General features: G+C 43.5%; 1 protein-coding gene across 1 annotated transcript; it reads right to left on the minus strand.

Annotated features, from left to right (window-relative positions):
• Window positions 1-19: 19 nt before the first annotated feature.
• bcl2l13 (BCL2 like 13) lies at window positions 20-15575 on the minus strand. Its single transcript, XM_069705325.1, has 7 exons — window positions 15503-15575; window positions 14210-14414; window positions 11703-11792; window positions 10674-10830; window positions 9587-9659; window positions 9348-9476; window positions 20-3103 (listed from the first exon to the last, which is right to left on the minus strand). The coding sequence occupies exons 2-7, from the start codon at window positions 14349-14351 to the stop codon at window positions 2057-2059; spliced, it is 1638 nt and encodes a 545-aa protein (XP_069561426.1). The 5' UTR covers window positions 14352-14414; window positions 15503-15575; the 3' UTR covers window positions 20-2056.
• Window positions 15576-15618: the final 43 nt, after the last annotated feature.

Here is a 15618-nt window from a genome sequence, read left to right on the forward strand (position 1 = left end):
ACAGACCACCGCAGAAAGGTTCTTAAATGGTTCAATCTGTTTATTATTCTCAGTTGAAACAGTAGATTGTAGGAAACTCAAGGTACAAAGTGCCGTGTTTGGGACCTTATTGACATCCATCCTGCTCTGTAATTTGAACAGTTTCCCTTTGAAAGCAGGAATAGTCGGAGTTGATGCATATTACCATGTGTAATACCGAGACAGACATGAAGACATCCTTTCTGTATCAAACATGGTATCTATCCCAACAACACCATGTGATAGCAACTCTTAATTCTTACCCTGACAACCTACAACAATATCCCCAAAACCCCAGAGAAGATATTTACGTGGAGCGGCAGCAGCAGTGAGCGTGAAACGTGGCGTGACACCTTGCTCATCAGCATCTCTTCATGACACGAGTCAAACAAGTTTTCTGCAATCTGAATCTGAGGGAGGCATAAGGGAAATTCCACTGAATGTATACCACTGAACATTTCCCGTTTAACCACTTTCACACCACGTCAAGGCTGGGATTTCACCAGCTGTGTGACAATGCAAAAACTAATTTCATAGCAACCTCGAGAGGTATTTGTTACGAGTACTGAGAAACCAAACCTTTGTAACACCATTATCTAAGCATACGTTTTTCCGATTGTCACCCAGGATCGTATTTTGACTTTCAATCACCTACATCGATCGACCGCCTCATCTTCTACTTGGGGGGGTGTATATAGTCGAGATCCTGTCACTGCGACAGGTGCACTTGTAACTGAACGGTTGTAGTACATTAACAGCAGGTGGATCAGTAATAGAAAAGGGTACAAGGCCAAAATACACAGGACGTAAAGACACCTGACTGAAAAGGTAACGACGGCAAAGTAACCGAAAAGATGCTGGTACTTGCAGTAAATTCACATTTTCATTAAAGGGAAGACTGTATTCATGTGCTGCCGATCACGTTCCTGCTGCTCTCCGTAATAAGAGGCTGACATTTTCTTGTTTAGCGAACGCAAACAAAATGTAGTGCCGTTTACAACAACAACAAAAACATCAGGGATCTTCAAAGATCATACTGTATACTGTATGTATGAAACAGCAGAGGGAGAACTGCATTGCATCAAGAATTAGTACCTTGTTACTTGCTGTGTTTAAGTGTTTTTAGACCTTCACAGTACATTAATGTCCAGCTGTCAATCTTAAGAGTGCTTGATGTGTAATTTCTACAAAATGCAGCCGTAGTGCTGAACCTTGGGGCACATTTAAATACTTTCACGTAACCTTTGGCAGCATCTTTAATGTTTCAATAGACAAAAATGAAACGTGCTGCATGTGAAGTAATACTAATCCCTTGTGTGGTATGTAAAGAAAAATGAGGCAAAATATAAATTCCTCATTTCATTTCGATATCACACATTTGGTTTGTTTATCAGAGGAAGTGTCAGAATTACTCATCATAGTTAGAGGGGGGGGGAGACATATAAATGTGATTTTGCTGCTTAGAGAGAGGAAGAGCTGGAAAATACAGTAGATGTAGACTTTGATTTAACTACAGGAACATTGTCAGTTAATTTTCCGTGTGTGTGGGGGGGATCACTGAATCATGTGGTGCAAAAAAATCCAAACGGACAAGAGAAACCAAAAGCAGAAGAGGGATAAAGGTTGACACACATTCCTACTGAGAGATGAAAAGTTGGAGTCATAAAGAAGTTCAAGACAAAACTGCAAGTGAACACAAAAGGATAATGGAAGGAAGAAAACCAGAAAATAAGATGTATAGTGGAGTGCATTGTTTTCCGCTTTCTTTTTGCACCTGGTGGGTTGAAGCAGCAGTCTGTTTGTAGCGTAGGTGAGACTTTTTTCTTTTGCCGGGGGAGAAAGTGGGGGAACTTTCAAAGATTTTAAACCTTTGGAAAATACAGCAGATTTAAAAAAAAAAAAAAAAAAAGATTCTCATTTGATCAATCCAGTACAACTGGTAAGGAGACTCCCACCATGGGAATACAAATAAATTTATTTTCTACTTGAGCATCTTAACATTTGCATTCTCCTCCCCCGAGGGTGATACTTTTCTTTTCTATTTCCGCCGGTAGCTTATGGCACCATAAGCCATAACAGCAGCGAGGAGCGCCAGAACAGTTCCTCCATAAAGCAGCAGGGGGAGCTCTGATTCTGGCTCCGGCTGCACCGGGGCCTCCTCGGCTGGAGCTTCTACGGGGGCCACTGAGACCGGCGGTGCAGTCACCGTGGCGTCTGGCTCTGCCACAGTCTCTGGTTCTGGTTCCGGCTGGGGTTCCTCTGGCTGGGGAGGCACTGTGGCGGGCTCCGTCTTCTGCTCCGGTTCAGAAGCTGGCTCTGACGTGGCTTCAGGCTCTGCTGGTGCTGATGGGACTTCCTTGGCTAGAGGTGGGGTTGCCACCGCAGCAGGCACTGGGGCAGTGGCAGCAGCTGGTTCTGTCTCAGGCTCTGGTTCTACTGCAGGAACAGGCAAAGGTGCTGCGGGTTCTGGCTCGGCCGGAGGTGGGGCAGCAGCTTGTGGGCCAGGAGGAGGCAGCTCTGGTTCTGAGGAGATGAGGGAAGGTTCCGCTGACAAGCTTGGGGGCGTCTCTATCACAACTGGGTCCTCTAACGAAATCAGGGAGGCTGGGGGTGTGAGGTCTGCCACGGCAGGTGGAGCAGGTGGAATCTGGTCCCTGAATTCCTCCCTGAGCTCAGCCAGATCGCTCTCGGTGCCCAAAACACTCATCATGCTCTCATCTATCACTCCGCCCTCCTCCAGCAGCTCCGCGTCCTCGCGCTCCACGTGGACGATGTCAGAGTTTGACGAGTTGTTTTCACTGCGCTCCTCAGCCAGAGCCACGCCCTCATTGCTGTCCAGGCTCTTGACGTCTTCGGGGTCCATCGCAGCGACCTGTGCCCAAGACTCGTGGCCGGCCAGAGACACAGGTAAGCTTTCCGTCTGCCAGGAGCTCTGCTCACTGCTGTTGTCTCCAGTGCCGAGCAGCGACGCGGGAGAGCTGAGCTGGTCGTGATGCTGCTCCGCTGAGAGGATGTAAATGTCGTTGCTGTCTTCGGCGATGTTCACGCCTCGCTCCTCCTCTGGCACAAGGCTGAATATTTCCCCCTGGGGGTAGAGAGACAGGAACAGAGGTGGCATTTATCTTTTGTTTATTACTAAACAGGAAAGAAGAGTTTCAAGCAGAAGGTTTAGCAGCTTTATTTTATTATAAGCTCACTTGTTCAGTGCATTATTATAAAGGATAGTTTCAATGAAGACGATCAGAAAAAAAAAACTCCACACTGTTAGTATAGAAATCTATTTAAACATATTTTTTTTCAGTAAAACACAACGTTTTATAAGGCAAGGTCATAAGGTAAAATTAGACTGGAAAACCAAAACCCCCGTTTCTTAATTCAAAATATGATACTCCCACGGACACAGAGTGAAAATAAAAAGTGCTTTTGAGTCAACACTTGCAAAGGGCAGCGGTCTAGATAATGTGTTAAGCTGCACTGCTTTGCACCTTCTGTGAGCCTTTGATGCCTCCTAGTGACCCAACTACAGCTCAGGAACCATCTGCAGTGCTTCCCTAATATGTAACAGGCACATTATACAGTATAATCACGTGGGGATGAATGACACAGAGGTGAGCTTGCTGGAGCAAAATACATTAAAATAAATTTTATGAAACAACAGGGACAGCTGCATGTGCATTTGGCCCCCCTGTGACCCTCGACAGGATAAAGCAGGGACAGATGGATATTAAAAGGTCAAACTAATGTTTAAAGCTGGTTTGTTACGTCAACATTTGGCAGGACTGCAAGGAATACAAAATATTCTAGTATTATGAGTGAGTTACCATACCAGCTTTGTTTTGCTACCACCTGCTAATTAGCACTAAACACAGTTCATCCTGAAGGTGACATGAACGTGTGCGCCGAAACGAATGGTTTTTCCATCCAATATTCGTTGCGATATTTGACGCAGATGCCCAAATGATAAGCCAACCCGATGGCGGCGCTAGAGGCCATTGAAATTAGTGGAGGTGCATCTTCTGGGGACCGAAAGCTCACGGCAATCCATCCAGGTGGCCGGCTGACTGTCCAACAGAGCAACGTTTCCTCACACGGAACCACTTTGTCGTATAGCTGAAACAGTCACATCTATCTGAGCGGGTGCATCTTGTGGTTAAAAATGCAGAGAGGAGGCTAAGTGTTTGATAAAAATAAATAATAATAAAAAAAAGCTGATGTGGAGTTGCAGGTGATGAATTGTGCTGGACAGATGAAGTTAAATTTGGATCCGTCTTGGGTCGGCTTCTCTGTGGCGTTGCAGGTCACGTAGGTGTGACCTGAGCTACAGTGATTCAAACAGACAGTGGCCACGGAGGCGTTTGTCGAACAGGGAGGGAGGGTGTGACGGACAGAAAGGTTCTGACAGCTCAGACCAGCTCCGAAGGCAACGCACTCCGTTGAAATCGTGATAAAGTGTCATTATGTTCCTCACAGAGTGTCCGTGGCCACCAATTTAGGTAGGTAGGTAGGTAGGTATATACTTTATTAATCCCCGAGGGGAAATTTTTTAATTTACATCTGATCCGCACGCCATTTCAATTTTGAGGAGGCATTATGGAAACCGGGTATTGGCCGATGTAAATGTGATTTTAAATTGACCTGCAAGCTGCGAAGGTTCGTTTCCTTACGTGGACACTCGCGTTGTGCACGGCAGCTGTACCCTGGGAGGCGGGCAAGAGATTAAATTTAACAGTATTCTGTCGTTATCCAACATTTGCTTTCTACATAAGCTGATTTGCATGTGGAAGAGCAAGAGAGGTTCACAAAATACGGCCTCCCCATCAGCTGGATGAAACACGACAAGGTTACTGTGTGGTAGAAAATCCACAGCAGAGGCAAAGGTTGACTGGTGGGATTCAGGAAACGGGAACACGTCTGCTGCGAAGTCTTCACTGATCTAAAACCGTACCCGACATTAAACCTCAAAGAAGGACAGACTGAAAGCAACAGAAGGAAAAGATACAAACTGGCTTCTCCACAAACTGCAAACCATTTATTAACTAACTTGGTGGTAGTCGTCAAACAAAACAGCTGAAAGTCTCAAGTCAAATTGAACAGGACAAATTCTCTGCCTGACCTCTTGCAGCTCTAAGTTAGAGCGCTGGTGATAAAACGTCAGGCTAACATCTTTAGTACTTCAATAAACAATGCCAACACAAATTATAAACGATGAAAAGAACATACCCGAGAAGACAACGCACCCCGAATTTGCTCTAACTTTGCTGTATGCAGATTTGTCTTTCCTCTAATGGTGCAGAGGCCCTCTGAGTCCTGCTGAAGCTGGGAAACACACTAACCAATGTGTTGTTGTATGTTCAGGTTCGCTCTCCACCCTCGCCCCGAGACAAAACTATATAAAAGCACTGCACATTCCTGTTGTCAAGCCAAAGGTGTGAAGCTTACCTGACATTCCTTTTCCTGTTCACTCTCCCACGTTACACTGCTCTGATGTTAAACAATGAACCTGAGAGAAAACCCTGTCATAGGATGGCTGGATATCAGTAACCACTGCCTCCCCACCCCCACCCTAAAAAAAAAAAAAGAGGGTGTTTTAGGAGAAGAAAACAAATGCCAAATCAATGCAACTGTGACAAGTACTTGCTACATTGGCACAAGACTGTCACATGCAGTCAATATGCTACACCTGCCTGCAAACATTAGATCTGCCTTGTTGCAAAGAGTTAACTTTCCACATTATCAAATCTTCCAATTACACATCGGAAATCTGCGCCACGCATCTAAATCCGCTGCGCACAGGTCAATTTTGGGATTCTTTTTTTGATCAATGTAATGTTCTCTGGCTCGTATGCGCGCTTAACATTTATGAGGATTATGTCATCACCGCTCCGAGTGGTCAGGCGTTGCAGGAGGTCACACAGCAGCTGACTCAGATGGCTAAAACACAGAGTGGAGAGAGAGAGAGAGAGAGAGAGAGGACAGCAAGAAACCAGCAACCGGCTGCGCCTGAACCAACACGTGGAAGTTGAATAGTGTGACTCCCTTTTAAAACTGGCTTACAATCACCAAGAGGGGCTATATTTTCTTGTCATATTTAGGCGTACAGCATCATCTTCGGTTTCATACAGAAACATCACGGATACTCTTGCCTGCAGCCTGAAACTGCGCACAAGCCCGGTGATTAGACAACTTGAGATTTGACTGTGTTTATGCAATCAGACAACTTGGGGAGAGCCTTCGGCAAACTGCTTTTTAAACTGATGCAACCGTCTCTTGTTGTGTGCTGCGCGACAATTTGCATCAATACGTATTGTTTCTTTGGCCAGGCATCATTACCCGTGTGGTGACGACAGTGGGACTCAAGGGTCGACAGAGAGGAAGCTGAGAAATGGATGGCTGGCTAGTATAAACATCGGCAGCCGGCCAATGTGTTGCTGCTGTGGCGAGTTTTTCTGCAAGCTACAAGTGGGTCAGTCAAGCCCCTGGTGGTGATGAGGATGTTTTTAGAGGATTATTAAGAGTTATTTTGGGGACTTCCTCTGCCGGCACTCTTCTCTGGTCCAGACTCATGCTGATGCAGTAGGACAGTGATGGACATGTTTAACCCTGGAGCTGGCGAGAGAGTGCTTACATAACAGGGGGGGGGGCACTGCTCCACTGTACCCAGTGGAACGTTACGTGCCCTGACAGGGCTCAGCATGGATCCCTTATAGCACCTTGTCCTGAAAATATCACCGCCAGAGCATCACTGTTTCCAAGCAGGCGCAGCAATTGCCAACATAAAACTAAAGGGGAAATGCCTTTAAGAAATGCTGCTTTGATTATAAATTCACAACCATATAATCTGCAGTGATATATTTCGCATCCTTCTCTTTGCCAGGAGGTCAGGTGCAATTGTCATTGTGCCACTTTTAAATCTCCAGCTTCACGTTACATCACTCTCACAAGGACAGCGATGTGAAATGGCAGCTGTGCACATTCAGTTCTTATGCAGCAGTTTTCACTGTCAGAAGGACAGCTGCCTGACTCCTGAAGAGGACAGGCCAAGAGCAGCATGCAAGCATACTGACAGAAAGATGGACGACGAGTTCTTCCGCCATGTCGGCCATGATTTTTTTTTTTTTTTGCTCATCTCTTCCCAATCATGTTCTCCTCCTACCCGCCCCCCCCCCTGCTGTGCTACTGGTTTTGTTCCTGCTAAATGAACTGTACACCATATTAGGGTCATAATAATCCCTATTGTATTGTCATGTAACGAACAAAGGCTTTATTAGAGGCCCCCCCAACCTAACACAGTCTGCCTCTTGTACCTCAGTTACAACAATGTCCTGAAAGAGAACCGGAACGACAGAATATCTACTTTTCAACAGTGTAACATACAAAATTAAATTAAAATCAAATATTACTAAGATGCACAAGCATTTTCTGTATTATGTCAATAAACAAATATGGTAAAGGATGACCACATGGAAGGGGTGAATATGTTGAAGAAAACATAAAATGCTATAAAAAAAAAAAAAAAACTAAAAAAAAACATAATGTCCCTTCATTTAGTATCAGCTTTCATTTAATATATTTTCAGTTCTTTACTCTTTAAGTTCACATTTCACAAAGATCGCTGTGCTGTAAAAAAAAAAAAAAACTCCTATAGTGCGCTTACATGCAACCACTAAACAACAACAAGAGCTGGACATATTGCCAAAGAGGAAAGACCGATTCGTCTTCAGATAATTTTTTCCGCTGCTGCATATTCACTCATATTTTCTGGAGCAGAAGACATGCACACATCACGACCAATTAGCTCACAGTGTCGTTTGCACGACGAATAAAACGTCCTACCTCGGTGCAAAGCCTTGAAACCGCCGTTTACACTTGTACAGAGTTAAAAACACAAGTGCGTTGTCGTGTTGGAGCGGAGGAAGAAAGCTGCTCGGAGATAAAGTGTGCATGCAGGGAGCTGTCAAACTAACGCAGATTTCACTTTGCTCTCACTGGCTCACCGTGCCATCCCTTCACTCCCTCTTATCTCTCACCCCCTCCCCTCTATAGTGTACCCTCCCTTCCTATGGCACTCTCTCTCTCTCTCTCTCCCTCCCTCCTCCTTCCTCTTCATCCCTCCATTGCTGACCCTGCCCGAGCCTCTCATCTCTTCATCCCCTGTGACATAACTCAGGGCAATAATGTCGCCTTGTTTCGAGCCAGTGTACTGTGTTCACATTGCATCGCATGAAACCAGGCGGAGCGTCATGGCAAATGGCGTAATGGCGACTAGAACAACATGTCAAGTCATGTGACCATTCGTCAGCATGACCTCATCCATGAGGCGCCATTGCAGTGCTCTACTTATTAGGAACTAAATTATCTCGGCTCTTATCACTGAAAAAAAAAAAAATGCATAACTTAAAACGCAAGAAAAGTTGCAGTTGGAGATCCACGACAATACAAAAACATGGAAAAGTGTGAGTGCAGAGAACATTAAGAAATCACATGATCAAGATGGCAGGATGCGTTCATGCTACCTCTTCATTTGTCAACAACAGAGCGGAAGTGCTTTATGCCGTGTACAGTCGCATCAGGACGTATCAGTTCCAAAGTGCACAGCTGAACTGTAACTGCCAGCAAGTAGCTCACACCAGCAGAGCTCATGTTATGGATTCTTAAAAAGTGTCCGATATCATCATTAAATGTGCAAATAATCCGTTTTTTTCTTATAAATAAAGGCAACATTCTAGGAAACGGAAGTATTAATCAATATCTTTGATCTGAAGTATGTCAGGATCCAGAAGCTGCTTGTTTTTTTTTTGTAATTTGGTTAATAAAGTAAAAGAAACATTACATTGGATACAATTTAAATACTGCCAGGTTATTTGTATTGATGGTCTGTTGAGAATGTATTGATATTCATTTTGATCTGTGGTGTTTTACTGAGATGGTGGTAGCTCATTGTTGCCCTCATCTGGTCATTTACAGACCTGTGTGTGTATTCTGAACATGCTGCAAGCATTTTTTTTCATTCCCTTGGTATAACATCTTATTGGGTTCATACAATGAGCTCTGCTCAGTCTTGGGACAATATTTAGGCCTCGATGAAACTAGGAAGCACTCGGTAATTGCTGCTCTTGATTGTATAAGTTAGTTGAACTTATTTCAAATACGTTTCTACCCTGTTGTCTTCTCAGGATTATTGCTTTGTTATTCTAATTATGTGGTACTGTTTGACATTTCTGGTAATATTCTTCAACTGAACAGGTGGTGATTTTGGATTTGCAGGTGAAAAATAAAATGTAACGATAACAATGTTTTTATTTTCCTTCATCAGATGCTTCTAAACTCACCCATCCTCCTTGCTGGATAATGTAGTCAGATTCATCTTCCTCTAGGAAGCGCTGCCCAAAATTCACCAGAGTTGTCACAGACTGGCTTTCGCTTTGTAAAGCATGGAGCAGCACCAAAGGCACTAACACCTGGTGGTGGTGGTAATACAGACAGAAAAGAAGTGAATACACAAACCATTTGCATGTCTTGGGCAAGCTGTCATTTCTTTCAGTAGTTGTGAACCTCCCGGCCGACTCACCTTGCTCCAGCCTCCCTGTGTGCGTTTCGAGAGGTCCAGCGTTGTGTCTCTGAATCTCTGGTAATCCAGAGGTCTGAAACACACAGACATCAACAGTGGTATAAAGCAGAACGCCTGCATGTTTAGGGAGATGTGAAAGGACAGTTGTGATAATTGTGACGACGCATCATGAAATCTACTTTAAACGCGGTCTAATACGGTCCTTTTTAACCGTGTCGTACACACTCACACACATTCACAGTTGGAGGTTGAAACCACAGCCTTATCAGCCAGACACTGAACTTGCTACTGAAGCAGTTAGTAATGAATGTCCTTGGCAGGGTGAAGTTCACTTATGTTAAGCTTTAAGTAAGATTCACTGCATCTGCAAAAGTTTGATTTCCTATCGGTTTCTCAACCCAAAATAAATAAAGGACAGCAGATATTTCCAACACGGAGCAAATAACACACGTATTTGTGTTAAGATTGTGAACACTGTGTAACTGTTTCTTTCCAAAAGACTCTGGATTTTTTGTTGTTGGCTTGTTTCGAAAAGTAAACGTGACTGTGTGCATACAGGAAGTTTCCGTGTGTGTCGATTGGAATACAAAGAAAATAAATTCCAGAGAAAACTGTGTCCACGTGATTGTGTTGGTGAAGGAGGGGTATGATGAGGGTTTATGGGATAAATAGATGTGTCGTGAAATGAATGAATGCGTCTGTATATGTATGTTTATGTGTACAATACTTCTAACATTACAATATTCAGAATTACATGTGCAGCTTTCAGTCAGTTTCATGCAGAACAGCTTTTTTTCCTCATCTGACTGCAAAACTGGGGAAGTTCAAGAGTTAAAACAGGAGAAACTGAACAATACAAGCAATATTTGAACATTGATGTCATTCCTTTGACATGGTGGCACCGGTGTTTTCATCATACAGTTTGCATGTTGTAGCGAGAGAATAATGGAAACATTGCTCTCAGTTTTTTGGATTGAACATTCGTAAGCAGTTCTCACATGTTTGTGTACACCAGCTCTGCCAATGAGAAGCACAGTTCATTATGTGAGCTGCTTTTTCAAACCCAGTCGCAGCGCTGCAAACTCACCCTGTGAGGAGTGTGTGTGCGGCTGCTGGCAGGTGTGTGTCGAGCTCCCTGGTCACTTTGTCTCCCAGCACAGCGAGGCAGTCTTCAATAGAGCTCTCTGGGTTGATTGGACTGAACACCAGAGACGTGTGGCGGTCAAAGCCGGTGCTGGAAAAAGCTGCAGGACAGAATGATATCTCAGATGAGCAGTTCCGGTCATTTACAGGAACTATTCATGTGCCAGCAGAAAAGACGGGGAAAATAATTTCACAGCACCTCTGGATCTACGAAACACTTCACAAAATTTTAGCAGTCAAGACAAATATATTGTAAAATCTGCCCCTTTAGACTTTTAAGTTTTAATCATGTATGTTTCTTTCAGGAACATAAAAGGGTGTCTCAGATTGGGAACACCTCCTGCAAACAGACAAGGATGTGAGCTGTCGGGGAGGGACAGGAAGCTCTACATGTACAGTAGACAGAAACCAAGCCAGCCACCGTTCACAAAGATCACCTCCTCTTCACGCCACATGAGCAGGAGGGTGGTCTGTCAGTCATGCCAGTCAAAGTTGTCTTTGAAAGCATACATTTCATATATTCACACTGGCAAATAACTGACTTTTGACCTCCTTTGCACGGGCAGACCGACTGACTGAATGAACAAAGAATAACACAGACTTGGAGGTATAATGCTTGGAAAAAAACAACTTGTAAAACATTGGGGCTTTTGATTGTGTGTTTATTTGATTTACTTTGTGCAAATGGGAATATGAATCCCAATTATTATACTTGACAGCAGAGATATCCATACAAAGCCAAGCTGTTATTATAACAATCATTACGGGAAATTGAAATCGACGACTCAAGACCTGACCAGGACATTTTTGTAAGACACTAACACACAAACAGCTGCAGTGTTATTGAAGGAGAACCAGTGGAGCTGACTGTGTGTGTGTGTGTGTGTGTGTGTGTGTGTGTGTGTGTGTGTGTGTGTGTGTGTGTGTGTGTGTGTGTGTGTGTGTGTGTGTGTGTGTGCTTGTGACCACTTACAGGCAGTGATTTCATCTTCCAGTTGTCTCTGCTCTTCCTCTATCTGCTCTTTTATCATCCTGGTCCTCTCTCTCTCAATCTGGACATCTCCTGAAAGAGATAAAAAAAATTAAATTAAATTAAAAAAACGTGACGAGACATATGGACTCTCACTCTCTCTCACTCTCACACACACACACACTTCAGTAGTACAGTTTGATAGAGCATTTTACACAACACTACTAAACCTGTTCACAATGCAATTTAAAAAAAAAATTGTTATAGCTAAGCTGGAAATTTTGTAAAGTTTTCAACACATCTTAACTGTTGTTTATATCTGGTTTCTTTTGGAAGAAATCTTAACCTCAACAAGACTTCCGCCTGTTTGAAAATATAAACGTGCAGAGACATGAAGGTGAGTCTAAACCGAGCAGTTACATCATGCAAGAGTCTCTACTCAAGCAAAAGCACGAGCAAATGATGCCTGCACACTTAGCATGGCAACAAATACGACCAGTTTGCCAACAAACCAGTTGTGCATGCGCAAACACTAACTTTCCTGGAGGGGGTCAATTACCTTTGCAGGCTGAAGTGCAGCGGACACGAACACACTTCACCTTGAAGTCGTTCAACTTGATGCTCAACTCAAACCAGAACAAGCTGATCATGGTTTTCTGTCATTGCGTGCATACAAGAGCACCAATGCAAAGCTTATGAGGAAGTGAATTATTTACGAGATTGAGTCTACACAGCTGGGAGTGTAATGAACCACGCAAGGGGCAAAAAAAAAACTGACACAAACACTGCATGGGTGGTGAACTGTGAGCTTTTACACACATTCGAAATTCAGCTGTTAAACCTGGAAGGGACCAGCAGTCGCTTGATACGGAAGGCTGACGCCCTCTCCTGTTTTGACACTTAATTGTTTTGTTCCACAATGATGGAAAAAAAACAACAAAAAAAACAAAACTATTTGGAACCGAGTCACCATTCGAGCAGCCAACAGACAGGAAATACAAATGACCTCCATCTATCATTCCTAATCTGTTTAACAGCTGATTCATGTCACTTTTCCAATTCATGTTTTTGTGACGGGAATTAAAAACCTGTCATTTTTTTTTTTTTTTAAACAGGAAGTACGAAGACACTCTCCTTTTCTGTCTCTGGCCCTGCAGCTCATACATGAACGCCCTGAGGGCCAGTGTTGGTTTTTCCTGGGCTTGGTGCTGTTTCAGCATTCAGCCAGACAGCTAACCAGACAACTATTTCCCTTTGGTCCATTGGTGTGCGAGTAATCCTACAGTGATTACTCATGACAGGCTGTCAGAAATTGGACTGGGTCAAGCGTAAAGCAGGGATCAGCAACCTCATCTGCCTTTCTCCGCCCATTCCAAGCATGCACACAACAATAAAATGGACAGGAAATACAGAAAGCCCCCACCCCACCCTCTCTGTTATTCCATCTGCTCACCTCTCCTTTTTCCTGCTCACAATACGTACACATTTCTTTCAGACAGCTCTACTCATTTACTTTGACATCCCTGACCTCAAATAGTCGTCCTGCAAAACGCTCCTATCGAACAACAGGGATGTTTCTCTCCCTATAGTCAATAAGATTTAGTTACTACTAACACTGTGCGACCGCATCTTCCTTAGACAAACTGAGAACAGTGAAATGTCGGTGCTATTTAGTTATTACATTATTATTACATCACATTTAGCTGACGCTTTTATCCAAAGCGACTTACAACACAGGGTTCAGTGTCTTGCTCAAGGACACTTAGGCATGCGGAGAGGAGGAGCTGGGGATCGAACCACCAACCTTCTGATTAGTGTGCAACCCACTCTACCGACTGAACTGCAGCCTCCCTCGTTTCACACATTATGTGCAGACATAGATCTGCAATGGAAAAGAACTACAAACATGTTCAGGAAAAGTGCCAAACGGGTCAAAAACCATTCGACAAACAGACCGATGTGGGTTTTTTTTTTTTATATGCCAGGCGCCAGATGAAAAACCAGATGCTGAAAGCCTGAGGTCCCGGCGCAGGCCTGCTATAACAGCTTCTATAAAAACAGGTGAATTTTGAGCTCTTCTGGAATATTGAAAAAAAAAAACAAGTTCAGCCGTGCTAATGGGAAACCTTACACGACATCCATTTTTTTTTACAAGCACTGACTACTTTGTATTTGTCGTGTTGACTCGTGCACACTCGTTTTTTTGTTTGTTTTTTGTTTTGTGAATGTGTTTCCATGCCAAAGTCAGGCGGAGCTAAATTGAGCCGGCAGACAGGTGGCTACGTGCCCACACCCCCCCCGAATATTTAGTGTTACCGCCGTGCGTGCAAGTGCACACAACTCTATTCGTGTAAATCTATTTGTGAGGATTGCGTGTGTGTACATTCACGACATGATACACAAAAGGATTAACAACAATGTGCAACACCACTTGTTGATTCGTGTCTTCATTTTAGATTGACGCAATCCCAAAAGCGGATCGCGAGCGTGCCACAATCGTAACCTCTCACCTTCGTCTGTTATCGGTGCCTGCGATCTACTGACGGGCAGCATTCCCAGGTAGTTGAGCACAACGTATTTGGTTTCATAATGGAAACCCTCAGGCACAGCGGCAGTGATGGAGGCCGAGGAGGTGGAGCCCGAGGTAGCCATTGAACAGACGTTTGTCAGACTCTCAGGCACATGAATTCTTGCAGTCAAAGCTGGACGTCTCACCTTGAGGAAATGACAGCCAGAGGGGGGGAAAATAAGAAGCTTTCACTGTGACCATCATTACAGTCTGAAGAACAGTCATTTGTGGCTGAGGCGCCCGTTGATAAAAGCTAAGAAAATCCATATCCGACTCTGGCTTTTCAGGATGAACTGTTTTTTTTTTTTGTTTTTTTTTTACTGTAAAACAGCTGTTTATGTATGACATAAAACAGATGTCCCACTCAGTCTCACAATGTCCTATGCCCACTATGCAATGGGACAAGTTCCCTTTGCCCATCTGCCAAATGCTCATTATCTAAACCTCAATAATTAAATAGAATTGTTGGACCTCTGGGACTGCAATGGGTGCTGAATGAGAACAGACGAAGAGTGGGACAAGACAGGTCCCGGTACGTTTCGCTCCAACATCATGAAACAATTCAACTTGCATAACACACGGGACGAAAAGAGGGTCGTCGGAAAAAAAAAAAAAAAAAAAAAAATTGATAAAGAGACTTTAATGTGAAATAAAATGTAAACGTGTAAAATGATTTAGTGGAAAATTCAAATAGTGCTGTGCTATATACTGTTTCGTCTCGCATCGCCCTCCAGAGAAGAGACGACACCACGAGGAGTAGAAGTTATACTAACGTAAAGTCCGCCAAATGTAAAAAAAAAATAATAAAAAAAAAATAAAAACCACTTCCGGCTTTGACTGTCAAAATAAAACGTATCGCTTGTTTGTGGTGAAAACGGAATAATGCAAAACTTCTATTTATCAAATAATAATATAATAATGGTTCTTGTAGGAATAATAGATTCATACAATTCTAATCTTTTTTTTTTAATAACATTCCAGCATGACTTCGATAATGAACACGCAGACACATAGTTCAGCTAATTAACTACACATTACACGTCTACTACACTGTAAAATGCAGGTTTTTTTAATGAGACCAGTCGCTGCTGCAACACCTCAGCTCACATGCATATGCACATGTGAGCTAGCTTAACGTTACACGTTGTTGTTGTTGTTGTTTTTGGTGCTGCATTGACAATAAAAAAAAAAATAAAAAAAAAAATAAAAAAAAAAGCTTGGATCCATTTCTTACCGTCCTTGTCCAAAAGGCAAGCAGGTGCTGGACAAACGACAAGCCGGGAGGGGAAATATATGCGAACAGTCTCCCGCAGTGGAGAGACAACCACTGGAAGGCGGCAGCAGCAGCAC

The sequence above is a fragment of the Brachyistius frenatus genome, unplaced genomic scaffold, assembly GCF_029030835.1.
Source record: "Brachyistius frenatus isolate BFR_SWC_R1_liver_20210118 unplaced genomic scaffold, ASM2903083v1 Contig_55, whole genome shotgun sequence".
Lineage (NCBI taxonomy): Eukaryota > Metazoa > Chordata > Actinopteri > Embiotocidae > Brachyistius > Brachyistius frenatus.